The 25,988-nt window shown below is 54.2% G+C and overlaps 1 protein-coding gene across 50 annotated transcripts in view; it reads left to right on the top strand.

The window, feature by feature from the left end:
• The window catches only part of CELF4 (CUGBP Elav-like family member 4), a 298,904-nt gene that overhangs the window by 71,596 nt on the left and 201,320 nt on the right, over positions 1-25,988 (top strand). For all 50 annotated transcript variants that reach the window (XM_036823176.1, XM_036823149.1, XM_036823187.1 and 47 more), the window contains exon 2: positions 4,488-4,570. In XM_036823176.1, coding sequence (XP_036679071.1) covers positions 4,488-4,570 — 83 coding nt within the window. The remainder of the gene's footprint in view (positions 1-4,487; positions 4,571-25,988) is intronic.

Genomic DNA, 25,988 nt, shown 5'->3' with positions numbered 1-25,988 from the left:
GTCTAAATGTGTCAAACAAAACAAAAAATGTTAAAGTCATGGGAGACACCCCCTACCCCCCCTTCCTCCCTCTTTTCAGCTTGATGGGACCCTTGTAGACCTCGTGCTATGGTGTGTAGGCACAAATTTGGGTGCATATGGGAGCCGGGGAGATGTCTCTGATGTACATACATGGCGTCTGCTATTTTGCAACTTGCTTCTCCCATCTGACAATGTGTCTTTCTGTGTTGGGCATTTAGAACCATTTCATCTTCTTAATTGTTGTAGAGTATTCCACAGTTTAAACACAAAAACATCCTGGCACTGAGAAACCTTTAGATGGTTTTCAATTTTATTGCTATTCCAAACAGCCACCGTGGACCCGTGTCTCCTCCACTGTGAGCACAAGTATACAGGCAGGGTCAGGCTTGGGAAGGGAAGTGTTGGGCCTGAAGGCAGGGAGAGATGTCTGTGCCACCAGCCCCATCCCCGGGAAGGGCGCTCCATCGTCAGACCTTCTCAAGCCTTCAGGTGCAGAGCCCGTACCGTCCCCCCTGCCCACCCCCCTCTGCTGCCTTGGATCAGAATGTGGCTGCTCCCTGAGAGAACCCCATTTCCCAACTAGACTGAGAGTTCCCAAGGGGCCTCACCAGGCGTGTCTCTGGGGACACCTCAGCTCCTTACAGGAGAGGGAGCCTGGCAGATTTAGTGACTGCCGAGCTGAGGCCCCCCTGCACCGCCCTCACAGCTCAAAGCCCCCTCCTCAACTCCTAGGAGAAGTGGTGATGAGGACGGGAAGTCACAGCTAGTTCAGCGAGTGTCCAGTGGGTGAGGCTTGGGAGCGCTCTCTCCCCTGGCCACCCTGGGCGCCCACCTCGGCCCCCACCCAGGCCCGCTGCCCTCTGCAGCATCCTGTGAAGGCAGACTCCCCTCCTGAAGCCCCCCATCCCTGCCAAGCTGCCGCTCCTTCAGCGTTCTGCCCCCAGCAAGGGAGCAGGTGTGGTCCCTTCAAGCACACAGAGTCAGCTGTTAATAACTGTGTATTGTGTCTGCCTTTTTAGAAGAGCCACAGTGAGACAGCTCTCTCAGAGTGGACTGTCAGACACGGCACTGGGCTGGCTGAAGAGATGGTTTGAGGAGGCCAGGTGGGTGGGCACCAGTTGGCCCCTGTGGAAGGCTGGTCCCTCCTCATGGAGGCATTGAGGGACAGGAGGGGCTCTGCCTCTCTGACCCCACCCCCCCCATCCACAAGAGTGACTGCGTTTACACTGTGATCTTCGATTAGAGAGCTCTGCAGAGGTTGTTAATGTTCATTGGCTAGTAAGTCTCCCCGCCAGCCTCTGAAGGGAGTTAGAGATGAGGAAACTGGGACTCAGAGAGAGGCATCAGTAAGTGACCCCTGGCTGAGCACAGCTTCCTGTCTGGAACCACGCATCAGCCTTTTCAGGGGATGATCTGATGGGGGAGAGAGCAGGACGGTGACAGTAACCATACTGTCAAGCCCTGAGCAAATGGGCTCAAGGAGGCCTTGGGGACAAGAGCTGTCCCACCAGGGCGGCCTATCAGCTCTCACCAGCAACCTCTGCCCTCCGACTATGGAAGTCCAGTGTGGCTCTGTGTCCTCGGGCCTTGATCAGCTCCCAGCACCACTGCCATGTCCCCGCACCTCCTGGCACCCGCAAAGTAGCCAAAGTGTTCAGGATTCAATGCTCTTGACAAATATGTGTTGAACTCCTGCCCCTTTCTGGGCACCGAGAACTAAGCAGGAACAGAACAAAATCAAGTCCCGACCTCATCTGAGCCCGGGGAAACGCTAATGAAGGAACAAACACACAGTATCAACATGTCTGGGTGAGGGGTGCCAGAGAGAAGCACAAACAGGCCGAGGGGTCAGAGAGCAGGCCTGCGTCCTGCATGTGTGGGATGGGGGGAGGTGCTGCGTTAAATGAGGCCGTCAGGAGAGGCATCTCTGAGGAGGTCACCTGTGAGCGAAACCTCAAGGGAGTGAAGGAGCAGGCCGTGCAGACAGCAGGCCGGGCTCCTTCTGAGCAGAGGGGACCACCAGCGCCAAGGTCCGAGGGCAGAGGATGCCTGGCGGGGCAGCAAGGCTGGAATGAGTTGGATGAGTGAGCAGGGGAGGAATGGAAGAAGGTGACGTCAAGGGGTGGAGATGACAGGCGAAGTCACACAGGGCCTGGGGGTCCCTCAAAGATTCTGGTTCACAACACAGCTGTGAGCGCTCTCAAAAAAAAACTGTGGCCGAAATGCCTGGAAGCTGGACAAAAGCAACAGATTCTTTTTTTTTTTTCCTTTCTGGAGTCCTTTCCTTGTTATCCTGGTCCATGAAAACAATGTGGTCATTTTCTCTCCTTTCTCCTCCTCCTCCCTTTCTTCTCCTTCCTCCCTCCTCCTCCTCCCTCTCCAAACCCGCCCTGACCTTGTCCTGAGCTGGCTTGCACAGCGGCTGCCTCCCAGTTGCAGGCAGGCATGGGCGGAGGACAAGGCCAGTGAGGGGACAGGAGGAAAGAGGCCCTGGGAGAGGCAGGCAGCAGCACGAGGGACGACGTCATGGGGGCCTCTGACTGCTGTTCATTTTAGTCCCCCAGTGTCTCCATCAATAACCGTCTGCCACAACCAGGATGGAGGAGCAGGGAGGGGGGAGGAGGGGTGATCTGGGGTCTGGATGGGGAGGCATGAGATGGAGTGTGACAGAGGCTCCTTGGCACTCATAGATCCTCCCAGCCTGGGACAGAGTTGGAGGCAGGGGAGGCAGAGAGCCATGGGAGCTGAGAACTCTTGTCTCCCAGCTTTCTCTCCCTGCTTCCTTCTGCCCGTCTCTACATCTCCCTCACACATACATTCCCTTCCATCTCCTCTCTGAAGCTAGGAGAGGAAGGGAGGCAGGACCAATTTTTACATTGGAAGAGGAGGAAGGGAGTTTTTATTGGGTGATGGAGGAGTCAGGAACTGCAGAGGATGCTGGGAGCACTCTATGTCCAGGGAAACGAATGAGAGGCCAGAGCGAGCCTGGTGACAAGGCACCAGACTGGCACCAGAAGCCTACAAGCCTCATGAGAAGAGGGCCTGGGCTCCTGGACCTGTCACAGAAACTGGCTCAAGGGCACTCAGGAAATAGTTGATAAATGGCCAGGAGGATGACCACCTGGCCAGCTGTGGACAGTCAAATAGGGAGGTTGATTTAAGATGAACTAGACCAGTAGTCAAGGTGGCCTGCCGGGAAGAAGTGGATCTTGGTCAGATTCTTGAAAGATGGATGGGATTGGTAGATGTGAAAATGGGGAGAGAAGGCATACCAGGTGAGGAGACTGGAAAGGGGGAGAGTAAAGAAAGGGGGGCAGTGGTGAACACAGATGGTTGGGAGATCAGATCATGGGAGAGAGAGTGAAACAAGGGAGAGAAAGAAGACAGTGATACAGAGGTGGTGGCCAGCGCCCAGGGCGCCTTCTCTGGGGCCATGGTGGCTTTAGGAAGTCTGAGGCCACTATGCCCCTCCAAACGCAAGCCTGCTGCTGGCTGAAGTTGGCTTTTTGACTTTCCCTAAGACCCTAGGGCCGCCCAAGCCACACAGCCACATCTGGAGGCTGAGGAAGAGGCCCTGACACTGAGCAGTTTGAGGGAACTCCCAAAAAGACTCTCCCACCAACAAGTATTCTGTTTGCCTTGTCACCATGCCTGAAGGGCCAGCATTAAAAAGTCACCGCTGGAGTAAGATACAGTGTTCTGTAAAATCCAGATTCCCCAGTGAGGCACTGTCAGAATCATGCAAGGGGAAAACTGGACTGGACCTTGCAGACCACTGGATCAACCCTCTCAGTTCACACGTGAGGAGACTGAGGCAGGGCAGGAGACTGCTGGAGTCACCCAGGGAATTAGAGGCAGAGCAAGAGTCTCCAAGCCCTCCAGGAAGGGTGTGAAGATATCACTGCAGATGTGACAACCGACTGGGGCAGTGGGCACATGGACAGCCCCATTCATTTTATTAGGACAGCCTGGCCTGGGGTCCTCCTTACAGATGGAGCCTTTGTTTGAAAGGCCGGGAGGGTCCCTGCATCATCCCTCCTAAGGGGCCAGAACAAGAGTTCACGATGGAGTGTAACTAGAGGTGCTGGGGTGAGGGGTGGAAGCTGCCCCTTCTGGGAGGTATTGGGGCTGGAGCTGAAACAGAACAGCATCCGGAGGGAGGCAGGCAGGCACCGGGCACGCGGACAGGAAGAGACCCGCGGGGAGAGGGGGCGTGGCGGGGAGAAGATGCGGAGTGGGGAGACTTCACCGAAGGAGCAAAATAGAAAAGCAACGAGAGAGACGAAAAGCAGACACGGGAAAACGGCGAGGCAGGAAAGCTCGAGTAGAGCGCACGGGAGAGAAAGAGAGGTGGCGAGAGGGACCAAGAGCGGGGAGGGGCTGGAGACCGGAGGGCGGGCGGGAGGTCGCGTGGGCGGCCCGGGGGCGCCCCACTGACCCTTCTCGGCGCTTGCTTCCCTCCCCAGGCTGCGCTTTCCTCACCTACTGCGAGCGTGAGTCAGCGCTGAAGGCCCAGAGCGCGCTGCACGAGCAGAAGACTCTGCCCGGGGTAAGTGGCGCCCGCCGAGGCGCGAGCGACGGGCGCGCCGACAGGGGGCGACTTTGTGAGGCCGAGCCGCGGCGCAGCCGGCGGGGGGCTCGCGGGCCCCGGTGCGCGGCGCCGGCCTTCGCTCGGGAACTCGCGCGTCGCCCCTTGGGCCCCCAGAAGCCTCGAGGCGCGGGGCTGGGAAGCGGGCGCGTGGGCGCCGAGCTCAGACCTCGCCAGGCGGCCAGCGCACTCGGCCGTCCAGGCCCGACGGAATCCGGGCGGGGGACGAACTCGGCCGTGGCCACAAAGCTCGGGCGCGGCTCCTCCCCTGACCCGCCGGGGCGCCGCCGATCGGGTTTCTCCTCCGCGCACTACCCGTGCGGGCAGCCCGGGGTGGGGACGCGGGGTGCCCGGGGCCCTGAGACCCCGGAGCTGCCTCCATTGGGCCCGCCGGGCCGCCTGCGGCAAGGCTGCACGAACAGCCACCGATCGACGTCGGACCCTCGCCGTTCCTGGGGTGGGGGCCGGGCCGGGCCGGGAGGGAGGGAGTGCCTACCCGCCCGGGCTCGGCGCCGCGAGTGAGATCACCGCGGTTTATTTAAGGAGCCAGCCCTCGTCTTTGATAAACTATCGTGCCTCAGCCCTGGTTTATAGCTTCTGTGCGGGGGAGAAGAGAATTATTTATGGCCCCCCTAACTGGGTGTGATATCAGCCATGGCTATTATCGAGGCTAGTTCATCACCATAAAATAAGAAGTGTTCCCCGGGTCAAGGGTCTGCGCGGTCTCTCCTGTGGGTTCAGAGAAAAGGGGGGGGGGTGCGGAAGGGGGGGAGATATGCAGCTCACCGAGTATCTAAAGATAAATGGAAAGATGTGAGTGTTTGTGGGCATAGTTTAAAGAATTTTAAAATGTACCGTGTTTAAGCTTATACAATGTACACTGCAGGGAAGCACATGTGTTCTGTATATATGCTCACCAATATTTACACATGCATGTTTACATTCTTACCAAGCAAACCGTATGTAAACACACGTTTCCATTTCTGCCACACAGCGGGAAAGGTTAACCAGATAGACAGAAAAAAAGCGCAACCCGGGGCGGGAGCAGTCTTCCTTTGCATCAGAGATCCTACTTTACCCGTTTAGGGGTGGGGAGGGCCTTCCTTCCATTAAGATAGCCTTTGTATTGTATTTTGGTATTTGTGATTGCAAAGCACGAGGCTGAGTCATCTTAATAACACACCCGCGGATGCAAATGTATGGAAATCGTGCACCGCACAGGTTTTTGTGTGGAGCCCAGCTCTGGCAAGGTGGCCATTCCCCAGTTGGTTTTTCAGTGGCGCAGCTACATGCACATATATTATAGTAATTACTTTCTGGGTGCCCTCTGTAAGATGGCAGAAATATGCTCCACATCACCCCATGTTATGTGTGAAGCATAAAGCCATATTGTAAGATAATCAAAGGCTTCTGAGAAAGGTTTGTGCTGATTAATAAAAGTGTGGTACTTTGTTTTGGGGGAGATTGTGATAGATATTTTAGAGGCACCCAAATGGAATGGAAAATACCACATTGTTATGGGAGGTCCTTCATCAGCTTGAGAGAGATTGCTGGGGAGTTTTGTGATGGCTAAAAGCCTGGAATTAGATGGGGAAACCGAAAGAGAAGGTGGGAGGGGGAGGCTTGGGATTTTGAAGGGGGAGAGGCTGGGGACTGGGAGAATTGCAGTAGCAAGTGTGGATTGTTCAGGATCTAACATTAACTTGTGGTTGTTTATTTTACATATAATAGAATAGCTAAATGATGGAGTGTATTAGTTCTTTAATAATTTATAGAAATACTTTGATGTTGCAGTAATTACATTAAAGGTCACATATCAAAGGTAATTTGGTTGAGCAGCTGTGATGGTTTCTCAGAAGCAATCAATACCACTGTCCGTGGTGCTGATTTCACCAAGGGGCCTGCCAGATTAAAGAAGGCTTATTACCAGGCAGAAAGGCCCAGGGGAAATCAGGAGCATGTTGGAGCGACGCGCCAGCCCCCCTTCCACCAATAATTAACACTGTTCCCCATAATCTGTGCTAATCCTTCATACTGGGAGATCCAGTGGCATTTTTCTGAAACCACAAAGACAAGTTGGGCAAGTCTGGGAGAAAGGACAAAAAAAAAACAAAAACATGAATGTATGTTGGGAGGTGGGAGGGGTGAGGAGAGAGGCCAAGAATGGAACTAAAACATAGCCTAGAGTCCCCTTGCGGTGCTTGGAACGCTGTCCTTTCTTCAAAGGCCTCCCGGGGAGACTCATGGCCTCAAAGACCTCATCACAATTCTCAGGGCAGGCACAGCCCACAGGGGAAGGGACAGGGAGAAAAGGCAGGATTGCAGCTCCAACTTCCCAGGGCACATTGTCCCCCCACAAACTCACATGGAGATTAATGAAAAACAAAACGACCAGATTTTAAAGTGGAGTCATCTGGATTCCAGAAAGCAGAACTGGTGTTACTGTTGTTGGTTGGTTCTCTCCTTTGAAATCAGAGAAAGTGAGACGCAAATGCTGGGAAGTGGCCCAAGCAAAATGCTCCACCCAACCGTATAATGGGTGTTCCCACCAGCTGAGGCGGTGCTCACAGCTGCCTGCTTGGTTAGGGGGCAGAGGGAGACCTCTTCTTATCTGGGGTGACCACACTAGGTGCCCTGGTGAGTGCACTCTATGTCTGACTAGGGAGAAAAAAATTGAAAAAAAGAACCTGGAAACTGGTAACCTCAGCAATTTAGGCACTTTTCCAGACTTCAAAATCCATTAAAATCAATCCATTAAAATTAGCCCTCCACTTTCTCACTGAAGAGAGGAAGAGGGGAGAAGAGGGTGCAGGCAGCCCACTCTGTTTCCCAGCAAGTTACAGAGTTAGTATCCTGTTGGCAGCAAGGAACACAATCCCATTGTTGTCATGCGTGAGCACATGCATGCACACACTGCCACCATCAAAAACAGTAACAAAACAACACAGACAGAACTAGAGACACCGCTCCCACGTGTCCCCATTTAGGGACTGGGGAGGGGAGCTGACATTTCTCTTGGGATAAGTGGAAGCTCAGAAACCAGATCACAATGGCTGTTTTTACAAGTCAGAGGCCAGCCTAACCAAAGTCTCTCAGATGGCTGATGGAGTCATCCCTGGACCAGTGTTACAAATGGATTATTGTTTTTTAATTTGACACGCCTTCAGTAGAATGAGATTACTAAACCACAAAGCCTCATCAGGGTCCCTTCGAGCAGGGTCTTCTGCCGGCATCTCGGCAGAGTGATTCCACTTTTCTAAACTCACCATCTCTCCCTCACACTCTCAGTCTCACTCTCTCTCCTGGCCCCTTGCCCTCTCCAGCCCACCTTCTTCCATTCCCAATGGTTGTTCCATCATTTATAGGGTACAGTCAACATGGTTTCTCAATTCATCAGCAAGAATTTCCTGAGTCTGTGCTGGGCACTGTGCTAGGCATCCAGGCAGACACAGAGAAAAGAAAAACGCATCCCCACCCCCTCTTGGAGCTGTCCATCAAACTGGAGACAGAAGTCACACACACATCAGTGATACAAGACAGCACGTTATCATAAAATGGGTAGAGTAGAAAACAGTTCAATGATAACAGTTAATATTTATTAAGCACTCACTATCTGACAGGCGTGATGCAAGCACATTACCCCCATTACCCCATTTTATCTTCGCAACCACCCTATAAGGAAGATGTCATGAGTATCCCTCACACATGAAGAGACCCGGGATTAGAGAGATTAAGCAACTTGCTCAAGGTCACACAATTAATAAATGGCCAAGCCAAGACCAGCACCTGATCTGCTACCAAAATCCACCTCTCCTTTCTAGGGCCACCAGTTGCTTTAGAGGGGACCTGGATAACTATGGGGTGTAGGGTTTGCTCAAAAGTGTGTTCAGGATGTGGGCAAGGTGGGAATAGAGAGCTGGGAGGAAGATGGGTGTGTCAGATGAGGGCACTGGTCTGAGAACTAGCCTAGAAGACAAGGCACGCGTGACAGGTCAGGAGCCGTGAGCTAGGCGGGAGAGGTCCACTTGGAGAGCTCCCTGGGGTCTGAGTGTGCACGGGAAGAATCCTGTTCCTTAAAATAGGCCCCTGCTGCTTAGTCCCAGCTCCCCCTGCCTTTGGGACTTTTCAGGGAATTGTCTTCCAGGAAGAGCCCATCTGTTTCCAAAGTTAGGAAGGTAGGACCTCTGGGGAGAGACTCCGATCAGAGAAAACCAGGCTACGTGGCCAGCAATGGCCAGCACTTTGCTCCTGTGGCAGCAGAAAAGGTTCCTCACCAGGGCTGATGAGGGGGGGAAGAGGTGGGTCCAGTTATCGGGAGGCCGGGAAGCAGGGAGAAGAGGGAGCAGGCAGGAGGAGAGGGGAGGAGAGAGAGCTGGCAGGGGGAGAGTTGGAGCTGTATCTGCTTGGTAAACATTACAGTTCCAATTCACTAGTTAAAGATTGGCTTTTGTGCCCTCACTCAGGCAACCTGAGAATACAAAGTAAACGCACACAGTCCTCCATGGCTGTCTCCCACCCCCAACCCCGCGGTTCAGCCTGGTAGACAAGCAACATCACTGCCATCACACCTCCCGACTAAGGTCCCCACCACTCAGGACATGTCATTTCCATGGAAATTCAATGTGGCCTTCTTTGAGTTTACCAGGAAAGATGTTAAAATGGAAAATTTAAAAAAAAAAAAACTCTGTTGGATTTCTAGCACTGCTGTCTCAGGATGTTCTCCTTTCTCCCCCTGCCTCGCATTTTCATTTTCTTAAGTCCCACCTTCTCTTCCTTTCCTTCTCCTCTTTTCTCTTTATGCCCGTTTCCTCCTCTCTTCTCTCCCTCTGGTCACTTTCCTCTTCCTCTTTTCCCCTCTCACTTCCCATCCTTTCTTCTTTATCCTTCTCACTTGCCTCTCCTGTCCCTCTCCTCTCCTCCTCCTTCCCTCAAACTCTCCCTTTCTCTCCTTCTGCCCACCCCACCTCTACCTTGACACCCACAGGAGGCTCTCGTGGGACCTCCACCAGCTTTACTGGGACTTCCCTGCTGAGGCCCATCTCCCTCCTGACAGCCCCGCCATAGAAGGATCCATCTAATTTTATGTACAACTGTAAAGATGAATGATAAGTAGAAAGGATGCAGGCAAGAACAAGATGAATAAATTATAAAGGGCAAATGATGACAAGACAGGGGTCCCCAGAGACACTGATATGATAACGGAAACTAAAGATGAATTTATGATGGATGTAGTTAGCATGTGTGGAGGCTGTTAATTCTTCAGGGTAGTTTTACAACTTCTAGTGATTGGCACAACCAAAGCGTTTCATTTTAGAGATGGGATGCATTTCCACCTGTCTGTCCTGTAGGCACAGTGTTGGTTTTTGTCTCTAAATGGTGAGTTGGGTCCCATCAGCACGTGTCTCTGCTTCAGATGGTGGGGTCACAAGCCAGATCCCTGCGTAGTTCCAGCTTCCTGGTCCTGTGGTCCTTCTTCCTGAGTGTACTGGTTGGGGAGCTGCTGTAACAAAGTCCCACAAACTGGGTGGCTTAAACAACAGAAATGTTTTGTCTCACAGTTCTGGCGCTAGAAGACCAAGATCAAGGTGTTAGCAGGGCGGGTTCCTTCTGAGGGCTGGGAGGGAGAATCTGTTCCGTCGCTCTCTCTTCACTTCTGGTAGCCTCGGGCATTCCTTGGCTGGTAGACGGTGTTCTTATGTCCTCACATTAACTTCCCTGTGTGCGTGCCTGTTTCTGTGTCCAAATTTCCCCTTTTGATAAAGACATCAGTCATGTGGGATTAGGGCCCAGCCTAATGCCCTCATCTTAACTTGATTACATCTGCAAAGACCCTGTTTCAAATAAGATCAGATTCCCAGGTACCTTGGGTTCGGTCTTTAATATCTTTTGGGGAGAGGGGAGGACCCAATTCAACCCATAACACTGAAAAATGGGCAGCCCTATGGCTCTTCCATGGCAGGGAGAGAAAAGGCTTCAACAGTGTTTGAGTCACTGGAAAGGGTGAGGGGAGTCCCACCAACCCTTCCTCTGCATCTCCCCCCCGCCCCCGTCCTCATGCTCTTTTCTTTGTCTCTTGGGGAAATGAATGACATATCTTCCCTCTTTCCCCATATTCTCTAAAGAGAACTATTCATCTGTCCTTTTAGGGCGCTGGGTCTTAACAGAGAACACTTTTGTCCCCCAGGGGACATTCGGACACTGTCTGGAGATGCTACTGGAATCTAGTGGGTAGAGGTTAGGATGCTTCTAAACGTCCTACAATGCACAGGACAGCTCCACAACAAAGAAATGTCTTGCCCAAAATGTCAGTAGTGCCCAGGAGCCTGTGCTGGGACCGAGGGCAGATGGAAAATGCACAGTGAGGCCCTGGGGTGGAGCTTCCCTCTCACTGACCCCCTGCTTCTCATTCACCTGGGGGACAAGCCCCAGGGGTCCTTAGAGTGTCAGAGGTGGGAGGGTTTGTCAAGGGGCACACACTCAAACGGTGTAAGCGCAGAGGGAACCGTGGGCAGCAGGAGAGGGCAAAGCCCCCTTCCAGGCTTAGAGAGCATTTCTGGTTGGCCATTCACACACTCCTATCTGCAGGAGGCCTAGTTTCAGCACCAACTTCTAGCTCAGTTTTCTCATTTTACCCACAGGGAATCTGTGATCCGAGGGAAATGAGTTGAAGTTCGCTTGTGACAGAGCTGGGACCAGAACCCAGACCTCCACAGCCCACCCACAGGTGGGGTTTCTCCAGCCTCTCCCTTTGGAAGAGTCCCCATCCTGACAGGAAGCAGGCCTGGCAGGAACGTGTCCCGCCAAGCAGCCCCTCACCCCCTGCCGCAGACCACGCCACTGGCTGCGGCTGAGCGCACGTGGACCCTTCCAGGCTCTCCCAGCAAGAGGGAGCGCTGGGTTCCAGGAGAGAAGGCAGAAATGCTTTAAATCCGGACTCCAGGTGCCAGATGAGCTACATTTGCATCCAAGGCACGCTCAGCCTTTGTCTCTCCTCTTCACACCGGTCCTTAGTCCCACCTCCCTGTGCTTCCATGGAGAGAGTCTTCACTCCCCTTCCCCCTTCCCACAGAAACATCTTGAAGCCCTCCTCCCACCGGGGCTGTGCCCTGTGTCCTAAGTTGTGCTCTCTTCTCTTCCCTGCCCCTGCCCACACTCGCCTGAGTGCGGAGGTGTCCCCATTTTTCTGGCGAGTGACTCTCACACCTTCTCTGTGGCCTCCATGAAAGAACCCAGGACCAGCCGTAGCCTGTCCTCAGCAAGACACCCTCACTGATTTGTCTCAAGGACCCAGAGAGCCTTAGGTCCACAGCCACCATCTCTAACCTGGAGGGATAAATAAGAGGCCATGTGAGGTGATGGTCAGAGCCTGGGCTGGAGTCAGGGAACCTGGGCACCAGGTCCCACCTGCCCCCAAACAAACCAGGTACTTTGGGCAAAGCGCTCAGCTCAGAGCCTCCCTGGGCCTCCACCTTCTGGACTGTGGAAGGAGGCGGTGGGCCAGATTGCCTCCGGAGCCCCTTCTAGCTCTGACATTCTTTAAAATTCTAAGAATAATAGACTTGGCATTACTCACATTACTCACATTACTGAAGAAGACAGGGAGAGGAGGGGAGAGTGGGAGGGTGAGGAAGATAAGTGTCTCCTGGCCTCCACGGCCCAACTCCATTTGTGACAAGTGTAATTAATAAAGCTCGCGTCAGCTCGGTCTCTCCCTGATGCAGACCAGCCAAACTGCCAGCCTCTGAGGGCCGGCTCCAGGACAGGGCTTCAGGGAAGGGCTGGAACTCCACCTCCCCTTGTCTCCATCCTTGCCCCTGGGCCCCAAGCCTTCCTCCTGCCCTCTGCCTAAGTCTCTTTTTAAAGAAACCAGGCAGACATTTCTCAACTTTCTCCAGCACTTGCCCAGGCACAGTTTGGACCATGATTGCCATCACCCAGATCAACAGCAGCAACATTTACAGATTACCTGCCCCATGCAGAATTCTCTTGAGGGAGGTAGGGTATCTGGCATCAGACAAAAATGAGTGAGACATAGCCCGTTGCTGAAGGTTTGGGAGGCAAGTGTGAAGACAGCTCACGATCCAGAAAATAACTTTAGGTGCCAAAAACTGGTAGTGATGGCAAGTGCCCAGGAATTCATCTGAGAGAGACCTCAGGACAGCCCAGGGTGTCCTGGGGGAGCCCAGCCCACCCCACCGCAGGCTGCTTCCAGGTTTCCCCCCCTTGACATGCTTCCTAGGCTGGCCGAGGTTATCATGGCGACATAAAGATCTGACCGCCTGGAAACTCCTCAGGTTCCGGTCACCCGAGGGACTCGGCTGGGTGCAGACTCCCTCTCCCAGTGGCCACAGATCCACGCAGCTCTCACCCAAGTACGTCGCCTTCCTTCAGCCTCCTCTTCTTTCCATGTCATTCCCTCTGCCCAGAGAGTTTCTCTTCATCCTTGGAGGCTCAAATCCAACTCCACTTCCTCCGTAACGTCTCTCTGGCTCTCAGAGAGCTTTCCGATGCCCCGCGGCACCCGGTGTAGCCCGTTGATTGCACACTGCTCCGCTAACTCTACTTCTCAGCTCTCAGAGTCCCCACCCCCAGTGCTTCCTGTACCTTCTCCTTTGCCCAGAGCTGATTCAGGGCAGATCTCTTTCTGCCCCTTGACCTCGCCAGCCTTGGCGTCACCCAGCGGCATCCCAGCAGATCCATTCTCAGGGCTCCTCTTCCATCCACATCACCCCCCTGCCCCCTGGAAAGTTTTCAGCTTAGCTCACCCTGCGGGGTTACACTTGGAAAGACAGGAAGGTCTCCCTTTGTGGTCGTGGGCACTTGGAGAAAACGCTGTGTGGAAGGCGCTTTGGCCTGGGCGGTGGCAGCTGGCACGGGCGTGAGTGCCTGGGCGGCGGTGACAGGAGTGAGGGGGCTTCCCAGTCTGCCTCAGTGGACTCGCCCTAGTGAGTCCACGTCAGGCTGTTTGAGGGTTTGCTGACCTCTCGCCAGAGCACGAGGCAGGGAAGCACGCTGTCTGTGTGAACTCCTGCTCTGGGATGGATGTGTTTTAGGACTGGCAGGGTTTCTTCTAGAGAGCGTGTACGTGGGCTAGGCGAGCGGAGAGCCAGGCATCTGTGTTGTGGGCCTGCATCGTTCCAGAACGGTGGGCTGCCAAGTCCCATCAAAGATGGGCAACCCTGGGTGATGATGGCATAAAGCAGTGTGGTTTTTTGTTCTTCACATCTTCATGAAAATAGTTGTAAAGAGAAAAGGGCTGGAGTTCAGGGCCCCAGTGTACTGTGGCTCCAGTGTGTTTTGATCTAAGGTTATTTGTAGTATGGTCTCGACGTGACCACCAGGGGGCGCCAGGCAGGTGGCCTCCTCTCCCGGTGGCTGAGAGGGGACAAGGCAAGTGTGAGCGTGTTGTGCCCAACTCTGTGCCCAGCGGAACACTCGTTCCACCCTTCAGAGCACTTACAGCCTGCGGGGACGACACCAACCTGCTGAATGACTCGGGACAAGCCTCATGACCTTTCTGGGCCTGTTTCCTGATTCCATAGTGAAAATCTTATGTGTAGGCTATGAATTGTTATCAATCCAGGGATTATTATTATGAATGACAAACAGTGATGTGAGTGTGGTTGACCTCGGGGTCCTTTGCCACAGTTACGTCCAGTGGCTCCTAGTTCATTCATGAAATAGTAACAGGACAATAAAAATATGAAATGGCCAAAGGTATGATTTGTACTCTAAGTCTCATTACGTTTCAGAAAAGGGAAGGGCTGTGAGTGGATTGACCATAAAGGACCCCATGGAGGGGGAGACAGATCCAGGTGTGTGGCAGGGAGAGGAAATTGGAAAGACAGTAAGGAGGGCAGAGTTTAGGGAGCCAGGAAAGTCTGAATTTTCCTCCTGGAGTTAGGGATGAAAATGGGGGGATAGTGGTGGGAGAAGGTGCTGCTGCCCTTCAGAACATCCAGCCTGTACAGCCTGCCGGCCCCGGTCAACTCCAGGCAAATGAGTCCCGGACATACGGCTCACTCTGGGCATGGTTTGGGCACCAGCAATCCGCAGCTTCCCTCTTCCCTGGGAAGGTCTTGCCTCTCCCTGCCCACACACCCCAGTCCTCCCAGAGCCTCAGGACTTAGCTCCAAGACCCCATCTTCATCTCGGAAGCTCTCCCAGGCAGCTCTAACCCGCAGTGCCCACCCCACCTCGGTCTGAGCGTTGGCCTTCCCTTGGTCTGAGCAAGAGGTCTAAACCCTGGCTGAGTGTGGGCCTGGGCCCAGTGCATCAGCGTCACCAGCTGCCTGTTAGAAGTGCAGAGTCTTAAGCCCCACCCAGACCAGCTGAGCCACGTCACACAGACTGTACTCTACCGCATCTTAACAAGATCTCTAGGAGAAACATGTGCACAGAAAAGTTTGGTGACCACTGGCCTAACTTTAGGCTCTGAAAGGTACTTAGGTTGAGTATTCCCAGAAGCAGACTTAAGAAAAGCATTAGAGTGCAAGTGTTTCTTGGTGACCCCAGAAACACGAATAGGAAGTGAAGAAGTGCCACAGGGTGACAACTGCCATTCATCGAGGACTCACTATGGGCCTGACACTTTACAAGTATTCTCTCATTTATTTGTCAAAACAGCATCACATGGGTGCTCTCAAGTAAGCGTTACCAGCATGATGTTATGGACGAGGAGACTGAGGGGAGGGGGCTCACTCACTAAGGAGCGGTCTGGCTCCAGGGCCCCCTCTCCTTCCACCACATCCTGTGGCGCTAACCCTGTGGAAAACCCAAGCTTCACAAGGGCAGGAATGGTGTCACCTTCCTCTGTTCCTGTCACCCCAAGGTCAAGGCCACGCTGCTCCCATAGGAGACTCTGGCGTGATTGCTAGACCCCCAGGGGGCCACGTGAGGCAGGGCGGTGCCCCCACAGGTGTCACCACACGCCAAACCTGACTTTGGATTGGAGAAGTCTTGTTCTGCGTGGGAAGCAGGGTCGAATTCCAGCCCCAGTTCTGCCTGGAGCCTGACTATGTGCCCTTGGGGAACCACTTAAACTCTCTGAACCTCAGTTTCAGTGACTACCCTGTCAGTTAGAAATACGTTTGGCTACAGTGGTTTCAACAAATGGAGCTTTGGATTTTTGCCTATCACGGAGTCTGTGGTCTGGTGTTGGCTTGGCAGCGTAACAATGTCAGCATCTGAGTCTCTTTCCTCATGGTTATAAAATGGCTGCCCTAGCTCCACGCATCATACCCACAGTCAAGCAGAGTAAGTGCAGCTGTGTCTGTCCATTTTATCAGGAATGAAAAAGATTTCTCAGAGGCACCTCCCCAGTAGAATTCTGCGTGGGTCTCATTAACCAGAACTCCCTGACCACCCTAGCTGCAAGGGAGGCCGAGAAAGGGGATATCTTGCCAAGGATGAGGTATATATCTGCCATGATCAAAACTGTGCTTTGGTCAGTGAGGGGGAAGAGGAGCTGGATAATGGGTTGGAGCCAAGAGAGTCTCCCTATTAGCCTCCTAGAGATGGGTGAGGGTCACAGAGGAGCAAGCTGGGCAGAGCAGCAGCCTACCCCACACACCTGCAGTGTTTGCCTTCACCTCAGATCATGACCCGATGCTTAGATGAGGAGGCTGATTGGGAAAGAGTTGTTCAGAAAGAGTGTCTTTTAAGAGCTGCTTCTTCAACACAGCACTGCTAACTCAGCATGTTCATCCAACTCTGACATGGTTTCTAATTCCATGAAATTCTTCACAGGGGATGCAGATGTCAGCCCCTTAGGTATCGTATTTTTATCTTCTACATCTTTCTTGAACTTGTATCCTTCTGTGCCTAGGTATGTGGCTTAAACATCAAAGAGTCAAAGACCACTGTGCCACCCGACAGCTGTCCCCACGTCACAGGCATTCCATGGTCACGTCTCCACACTCACTTTGTGGCCTGGTGGGTGCACACCTTCTGAAAATGGCCCCACCGGTTTTCCAGGTGACACCTCGACTTTTCAGAAACGGAAGCAACAGTACTTCTGGCCTGTTTTTGGGGGGGGTGTGGAGTGAGGCACATGCGCTCTATGCCAAGCCTGCCTGAGGAGGGGAGAATTTGCCCTCGTGATTAACTTCAACTGGGCAGCGCTGAGAGTAGGGAGGGAAGGGACCAGAGACACCCCAGCTGGCCTGTGCGGCCCTCTGCTCCTCAGGCCCTCCCTCGAGGCTCTACCTGCAGCGGGACAAAGTCCCACCCAGCCCTCCCCACCCCCCAGGGCATGGGCTGTCCCTAGATGTAGTGAGCCTCCAGCTACAGAAGTGTTCAAGCCGGGTCTGAGTCACCTGGGGGTGCGGGGAGGGGAAGGGAGAGCAACTTGGCAGGTAATTCCCACACTGGACAAATTTCTAGGAGGTGAGCCAAGACCCAGTGATTATCTCCGTGTTTCAGTTGTGTCTCCATCATAGATAACCCCACAGCGCGCCAGTGCCAACCCAGTCCTAAACCCACCGGCCCGCACTCCCAGCCTCCATCCAAGAGGAAGTCCACTCCAGCCCTCCCAATCTCTCCCTTCTCTGAGGACCCTCAGGACTTAGAGGCCAAACCCACCACCTCACTGGGCAGGCTCAGGCCCCAAATTCAGCCAAGCCAGCTCCACCACTCCGAGCTGTGGGACCTTACCCAAATCACTTCACCTCTCTGTGCCTCGGTTTCCTCCTTTCGACCCTGGGATGCCAGTAGTGCCTTCGTCCAGGGACTGATGCATGAAGAGATGCCAGCGAAGCACTGAACACACTGTGCACGCATGGGAACTAAGTGATGTCTCTCCGCTGCTGTTGCTGCAGCCATATCCCCCACCCCACCCCCACCCTGCCGAGGAGCCGCTTCTATCCGTCCCCACCCCTAAATGCCCTGGGCTGGAGGACGACTGGCCCAGGGTGCACAGCAGCAAACCCTCCCAGCCGCATAGCTAACACAGAGCCGGCCACGTAGGGGACCGACATACCTCACTGAGTGGAAGCCAAGTGTGGGAGTGGTGGGAGCATCCCTCGAGACCGCTGGTCCTGCCCCTGCCAAGGCCTGGCTGTGCTTGAAGAGGGGGGTTCGAGATCACCCCTTCCTGTCCCTCAGCCCCCGAGAGGTGTTAGCTAAGTTTGTCCTGACGGTTTGCACAATGAGACTTATATATACCTCCCTCTCCACACCCCGTTCACCAACCCCCAGCCCTGGAAGCTGGGTGAGGGGAGCCCAGGAGATTTAAAACCCTAACCAGTGAGAGCAGAAACAGAATCGCACCCTGGTACCCACATGGCTTAGGATGGTCCAGGAGGCCCTTCGAGGCAGGGCAACCCAGGGATCTGAAATGAATATGCATTCGGCCTCTCCCAGCAGCTCTGACAGCTGGCATCTGACAGCTGGGGCCGGACCGCTCAGAGCCTGAGAGAAGGTTTTTCATTCAACTGGTAAGTGTTTCCTGAGCACCCACCAGGAGCCCGGCCCTCTGTTGGTGCTGCTTGGCAGGTGGGCACGAGGAGAGGTCAAGGACCCTGCTGCCCCTGGGGCTTTCCCTCCTGCAGAGGAGAATCGATGTACATGCCAAGCAATTAGAGGACAATGGATTGAGACTTTGGGCTGAAATGTAGAGCTCTGAGTAGTCAGGGAGCACTGCAAGGCCATGTCTACTGAGCACTTCCATGAGCTGTGGTGCGCTGAGTACCGGGGCGCTGTCCTGGGAAGGACAGGCAGGATTTGGGTGGATGGAGAGTGGAGACAGCATTCCAATGAGGTGACAGCCCATATGCAAAGGAGGAGGGAGGGAGGGAGGCTGTGAGGGTGACTGCACTCCTGGAGTTCAGGGCGCTCAGAAAGAGGTTACAGGTCTCGAGTTAGAGAAGGCTTGGGACCCCGGTGGGGAAGGCCTTAACATCCCACTGAGCAACTTGGTCTCTTTTCTTTGGAAACTTGGGAGCTATTGAAGCTTCCAGAGTAGGAGAGTGACAGCCTCAATCAGCAGAGCTGGCACAGCTCGGGCATGGGTTGGCAGAGGCTACTGTCTTGGTGTTGAGAAGGCCTGCTGGAGGAGTGTGGAAAATCGGCTCCCTCTGGATGCGGAAGTTGGTTCAGAACTTGGCTTCCCACCACACCACTGCTTGGAGGGCTTTTCCCACCTGGAAGAGAGTGCTGGAGAGGTCCTCAAACCACCTGGCTGCACATGGAAGTTTCTGAGACATTCAAATTTGTAACAAGTGCAAAGAATGATAGAGGTTCAATCTCTCTCTCTCTCTCTCTCACACACACACACACACACACACACACACACACACACACAGAGGCAGGAGGTCAGGGTGGGGCCTACAAATCCACATGTTGCAAACGCTCCCCCAGTGATTTCAGTGCCCATGCAGCTCCGGGAGACCTGGGCACCCCCGTGCTCTGTCTGGCATTGTTGGGAAGCCTTAATTCCTCCTCTCAGGCTAGAGGAGTTTGATCCATGAATGGGACTCTTCTCCACCATTATGGTTCTTTCCTGAGACCCAGAGAACCTCAGAAAAGTAGAAAAGGCAATGCCTTAGCACTCCCCACCATTTTGCATGGGAGACACAGTAGCCCAAAGAGGGAACATGGCATGTGAAGGTCCATGAACAGTTGGGCACAGCTCTGCCCACATGCTACATTTGGGTCCTTTCTCATTTGCAATACGGCCTTTATCTCCGTATGGAGATAAAGAGACTCCGAGATTGATGGATCCAGTCATCTGGTCAACCCACCCCAATTCAGACGAGCTGGGGGGACACCCATTCCCATTAGCATCCATAAGACGGGGTTGCTCAGTGCAGTTTTATGACTTTTGAGTAGACAATCCAACAGGGCTTCCAAGTTAATGTCCTGCCAAGCCTGCTTTAATGAACAGATACAAAGTGTGTGTAATTAGCACAGCCATGGTGTGACAGTGGAAACTAGTGAGCCACTTGCAAATGCTGTCGGTCTCTTAGGTAGACAACATATTCCTACAGACAGTAATGCTGTCTACACTCTTTATTTGCTGATCAAAATGTTATACGCCATAGATTTTGCAAAGACTGACTTCTAAAGTCCAAATTACCTTCCATTCTGACTTGGTGGGCTCGAAATTTACAAAGACTTCAACCAACTCCTTAAGTGTCAAGCATCTCACATAGAAGGAACTTTCAGTGGGTGGGTCACAACCCCTCCAGAAAGCCTCCCCTAATGGAGTGAACCCCCATTCTCTTTCACACTCCTAGGGTGTCGCTGGGGATTGTCCTGCATTATGAACTAGCAAAGTAGGCTAGATCCCACTGATGGCCCCTCACTCCTCTCAGACCCCATGGAGCTTTGCCCCTGTTTTGCGTGCTTTGGCCCACACCCTACCCAGGTGTTCTGCAAACACTTCCAACCTTGTTAGATCACCGGGCAAGAACCCGATCGGTCACCCATCAGGCAGACCCGCTGTTTGGCCAATGTTTGAGCCTCCCTGCCTCCTGCTCACAGGTTCTGGGAAGGCAGTGTGTGTCATCTCCCTCTATTCTTATTAAACGACTTATCTGGGGGAACTTAATATTTTCTTTTAAGATAAACTGAGCTAATGCGATGTGCTTGTTTTAATTTGCGAGGTTAACTGATCTAATTATTTGTGGCGTTTAGTTAAATCCTTGTGCCTGGGCTGGCTGCAGGTGTGCGCTTTGAATCCTGCCAACAGGAAATCTCTTAAAAACGAGCTGATCTAACGCAGCGTGGTCTGCTGGTATGAGGGATTTTGTAATAATGCATGAATTTATTAACAGCCAAAGATAAATAGAGGGTGTATTTACATTAAACAAATTCGCAAGGAGCTGTCTGCTGCTTCCCTGCCCCCCTTCCAATGGAAGCATCCCCCAACTCATATCACTGTGCCATAAGTTGAGTTGAGCAACCTTGGGGGGCCCCATGAAACTACAAGTAGATACTCCACTAAGTGGGGAGCTGGCCTGGCAGGGGTTAAAGACCTGGAGTTTTAGTTGACCTCGAGAAAGGAGCCACTGGTGTTGCCCAGATCCCGAAGAGCCGTCACAATCTTGCCAGGTGAATAGGCGCCCCTCCCTAAGGTAGGAAAGTGATGTCCCATTGTCTCTGGGCTGGGAGGGTGGTCCTGGAAACCTGTGTTTGGGGCTGAGAGCTACGCCTCCCAAGGGGAGTGTGTCCAGGGAGGATGACAAAGGAAGGAGAAGGAAATCCTTCCATCTGAAGCTAGTTGATTGGCTGGTGACAAGCAGCCCGAAGGTGAGAGGCAGCCCACTATGCACAGGATGCATCACGAGGAGCTCCCGGCTTCCCAACCCAACCTCTGCCCTGACCCACCAGGAGCCGCCCCACCCCCTGTGCGGGGCTCCAGAGACCTCTCGGAGGCTGGGCTGGATGCCAACACTGTCCAAAGAGAGTGGAATTCTAACTCCAGAAATTCCACGTTGCTCGAAAATACCGCTAGCCGGTACTGTCTGGAAATCCAGGTTTGGGATGAGGCTAAGCAGCCGCAGCCTCATTTGAAATGCACTTCCCATTACCTGAGGCCCAGATGCCCTGACAACCCCAGTCACTCAGCACTGACCTGTTTTCATCCAGCGTCAAGCTCTCCCTCTTCCACGTGAGTGATCCCGGATGAAATCACACTTGCGAAGGCAGGTGTAAAATAAGCACAGATGTGCAAGCTGTGCATGTGCATGCATAGATGCACCCCCGACACTCAACATTCAAAGGTGCACACACACGTACACCGGGGTGCATGGCATATATGTATGCAGGAATATGAGATGCGTGTGTACACATTAGCACACGCAGGAAGACGTACACACACTGGCATCCAGGCGCACACCCGCATGTGGGCACTCAAACACACATGTGCACGCATGCTCTTCCTCTGGCTCCTTTGGAATTGAAAGAGAATATAGCTCTACGGGGACAGCTGAAGATAAACTCTTGATTTCTGATTTCCACAGCAGTTTGGACAAGGTCCTCTGAAATGCATTAAAATGCTAATCACAGCATCTGTCTGAACCCTGGCAGCTGTGTGACTTGGGGGGAAATCGACACGGAACAGATTCAGAAGCCTGCGACTCCTCCTTGACTCTCCTTGCTTCGCTCTCTCCTTTGTCTCTCGCTCCTCTCCCTTGCCTGCCCCCTCGGCCTACACCCAGCATCAGCCTCTCTGCCACTTCATCCCCAGCCTTGGCCACCGTGGTCTCGACTCTGCCAGACTGTCGGTCCCAAAGTGTCACGGCTCCCCAGGGCTAACAAACAAAGCCTCTGCCAGGATGGCCAGGGCCAAGTTTCTCTGCATTAGAGAAATGGCCTCCCACCACTTGGGCCCGCTGCTCCCCTGGGCCCCCTGGGTGGGGGGGCTCTAGGTCCCCTCAGGGGAGAGCAGAGAAAGTGCCTGAACCATCAAGAATGGATGCTGAAAACGTGCTCTGTTTAACCCGAAGAAGGGCACTCAGGGTGGAGTCTCAGGCACCATGGGAGGCAAGTCAGGGAGAGCTTTCCGATGCCCCTGCTGACACCACATATGGATGGGGGATGGGGGCGCCCACACTCCCGGTGAATGGACAAGCCCTCCCCCACCCATCCCTGACCGTTAGCCCAGCTCCTCTCCACAGCTGCCACCTGACACCAGGATCCAGGAGCACCGCAGGATCCAAGAACACCTCACTCCCCACTTCCCATGAAGCATCATATCCTGTGCTCTGCTCTGTTGCTTCCCTTTGCCTGGCATCCTCCTACATCCTAGGCCCTGGTCTACATTCCAGACTCAGCCTAGCCACCACCTTCTCCAGGAAGGCTTCCCCCATCTGGACAAGGCTGGATAAGATGCCCCCAACCTGTATTCCCAGAAGCTCCTGTGCATGCCTCAATTGCCAGAATGTAACATGACCTCTTGACCAGTCCTTCACCCTGGACCACGTGCTCTTGGAGACAGGGTCTGGGTCCTGCCCATCCCTGTGGACTCAGCGTTGGCACAAGGATTAGCCTGCTAAGTTCTCAGTGGCGGGGAGGACATTGGAATGCATGGGCGGGTGTGCACCTGAATCCTTGGGACAAGAGCCGCTTCGTGGGGCCCCTTAGCAGACATCCTAGAGGTGTTTTTCCCTCTCTGCTGGGACCTGAAATGGGCTCTGGTCAGGCCTAGGTGATCACAGGTCCCACACCAGTTCACACCAGTTCCATGTACCCACCCCTCACCCCCACCCCGTGAAGATCAAAGCTCCCAGCATCCCACGGTTCCATTTTTCCTCTTAAGTATCAAACTGTCATTTCACTAAACACCATCTGGAGACTCCTGGCTTCAACCCCTCACTTCTCCCAAACTCTTATTAATGTGACGGGTGTTTATTTCTTCTTCCTCCTCTTCCACTTCCTCTAGAGCATCTCAGCTCTGTGGCCTGCAGACATTCATCTTATCTTTGGGGAGCTCAGCTCTGGTGGGGAGGCGGCCGCTCAGGCTTGGCTTTAAGCAGCTGACAGTGATAAAGAGCAGACAGAGCAAGAGGGAGCTGTGCCAGCCCCTCCCGGAGCCCAGTCCCAGGCGGCCTGGGAGGGGGACAGCGGAAGGCAGGTCGGGGAAGGAACCCGGGTAAACCTGCTCTGCAGTGGCTTCAGCTCTGCCACACTGATCTTCCCAGAACTCTAGGACCCTCCATGACTCCCTGGTGCTGCCAAACAAAGCCCAGATTCCTACCCCAGTCCTTGGCAGTCTGCACCCTCCTGCCTCTCCCCGCATCGGCGTCTGCCTCAGCCCCTGGGCACCCATCTCTGCTGCCAGCTCACTGCTCATCCCTCCCTCCACGCCTGTGCTCATGTTGTGACACTTATCTGAACACACTCATTCGCATTTCTTGCTTATCTTCGAAGGAGCAGCTCATGCCTTCCTCCTCCGAGCAGCCTTCCCTGACTCCCCCACCCACATCAACAACCTTCCGCGGCCCTCGCCACATGGATCATGCTATTTCATTCATTGCTCTAACTCACATCGTACTCATGAATTGTATCTCCTGTGCACAGATGGCACCCACAGCACCCAGCACAGGACTGGGCACACAGGGGCACACAGTCAACCCCTGCTGTCTTGAATCAAAGTGAAGCTGCAGCAGTGACCCCACTGAGATGAGCCCCAGCGCCTCAGTTGCCCGGTTGCCAATGGAGTGCTCGCAGGTGGAGCCCTCCCTCAGTGCCCGTACGGAGACCCACCCATCCCAGTCCCCGCTGTGGCCCAGGCTGGCACTCAGAGGCCAGCCTGCTTCCCCTGGTAAAGCATTAAGCTAATGCATGTTGTGTCTCATTAGTGGTGTTCTGTTTGTGCCAGGGCCAGGCAATCTGATGGGTAGTTGATTGGCTATTCTGTTTATTTATGGGAGGAAAAGCATTCTTTATTGAGGACTGGGCATCACATTTCTGTCCCTATGGCACTAAGATCCTCTGGCAATCATGCAGTTATAAATTAAGACTAAATAAATAATGTATAATAAGCAATAAAGACTGCACGCCTCCATGTAAAGAGCTCTCCTCGGGCAGGGCACAGCATCTTCCCGCGGCTGGGACTGGAGACCCGGCCTGAGAGACACCACCCTCCCGAGCTCTCCGCCGGGTTCACCGTCTTGGTGAACTTTAGCGTCCACATGGCTCAGCCATAACACCTGGGAGTGGGAAGCACACCTGCATTGATAGAGAGCCTTTGATATTCTGCTGCCATTGACCCCCACAAAACCTTGAGGAAGGGAGGGCAGGTACTGTTATCTCCAACTGATAAATGAGGAAACTAGGTAAGACCCATGGAGGTGGAGAGACCTGCCCAGGACCACAGGGAGAGGCAACCATGCCTAGATCACCATTGTCCTGCCCTGGGCCCCTTGACGTTGCATAGGTGGGTCAGCCTGGGGATGGGAGGTGGAGCCTCTTCCAAGGACACAAGGTTGGTGTTGCCATCCTTCCCAGGGTCAACTCAGAGCCCACTCAGACTTACCTGAGGGTGAGGGAGGAGAGCAAACATCCACAGCCCAGCTCGGAACCCACCTCTCCTCCCTCATCATCATGCCGGAACCCCCTCCCCTACACCATCCAGAGGATGCAACTGAGTGGGTAAGAGATTGTCACCATCACCCTTGTTGGGCCTGGAGAGGCAGTCGTGAGGGAGGCAGAGGGAGCCAGTCAAGCCATGGCTGAGGACAGGGAATTGTCATGAATCCATCAAGGGAAGTGCAGGCACCCTGAGGTTCGGGAGCAGAGAGGGGAGAGGGCATGGCGGGGCCTGGACGGAGTGGCTGGAGCGGTCCTGGGGGACTTGGGAGGGTCCACGGAGAGTCCTTGGGGACCAGTCCACCCATTGGGAGTGCAAGCCGAGCAGGTGGTTATTCCCGGAGCGTATCTGCGGACAGCAGGTGAGGGTCCTCCTCTGGGCTGGTTGCCAACGTGGAGGGGGCTGAGCAAGCTGGGTCCTGAAGTCTGGAGACGACGCTGTTGCCCCGGCTCCATGCTCACCCGCCAGGGCGAGCTGCAGCTGGGCTTCAGTACTCCCCAGCTGTGAGACGCCTCCCCTCAAGGGGCTGGAGCGCCAGGAGCTCGGGAATCCACAAGGGCTGTGATTCTCGGCCAGCCGATCTGCAGAACAGAACACCGGGCCAGCCAGAGCGGCCGTGCTCACCCCAGGCAGAGTCCTGTGTCATGGGGCGGATGTGGGCGAACCACGGACATCTCCCCTGAGGGCCCAAGCACGATCAAAAGAGTCTCTCTGTGCAGCCCCCGCCAGGGGCCTAGAAAAGCCCACCTGAGTGTATCCTGAAGCTAGAACTCTCAGGAGCAGCGGGGCTGGGCCTTGCTGGGTGGGCTCTAAGAGCCTGGAGCTGTGGGCACCGGGGTGGCACTGCAGGCAGGCAGTGTGTGGACTTTCACTGTACAAATGCATCCGTGTTTCACTCAACCCGCACCCCTCTCCCAACACCCCCTCCCAGCTCCCCCCCCACTCCTTCCCTGTTCTTCCTCCTCATCCTCGCAAAAACTAATTCTCTCTCACCAGCCAGCACCCGTGCTTCTGAGAGGTGTCTGCATGAAACTAATTATGCACTGCTAATTTGGAAGCTCGCAGCTTTCCCGCTAACGTTCATTTGATTTGGGTGGTTCTGCTGAGTGGCATTTCTGTAAATATGCCACGGGGCTGGGGGCCTATCAGGGAGGGTAACTCGAGTTCAGGGTCAAGCGGAGGGGTCTAGGGGCCGGGGGGTGGCCTGGTGTGGTGTGTCCGTGTGGGGCAGGGGACAGGAGGCACCATCGACATCAACCAGGGGAGGCCTCGTGAGGGACCCGATGGCCCTGCGGGGAGAGAGGGAGGAACCTGGTTATAAGTTGTCAGTTGGGGTGGAGGCAG

Source organism: Balaenoptera musculus, chromosome 14 (genome assembly GCF_009873245.2).
Source record: "Balaenoptera musculus isolate JJ_BM4_2016_0621 chromosome 14, mBalMus1.pri.v3, whole genome shotgun sequence".
NCBI classification, from domain to species: Eukaryota; Metazoa; Chordata; class Mammalia; order Artiodactyla; family Balaenopteridae; genus Balaenoptera; species Balaenoptera musculus.
The sequence above is the reverse complement of the archived record's forward strand: the minus strand, read 5'-3'. Positions and strand labels throughout refer to the sequence as shown.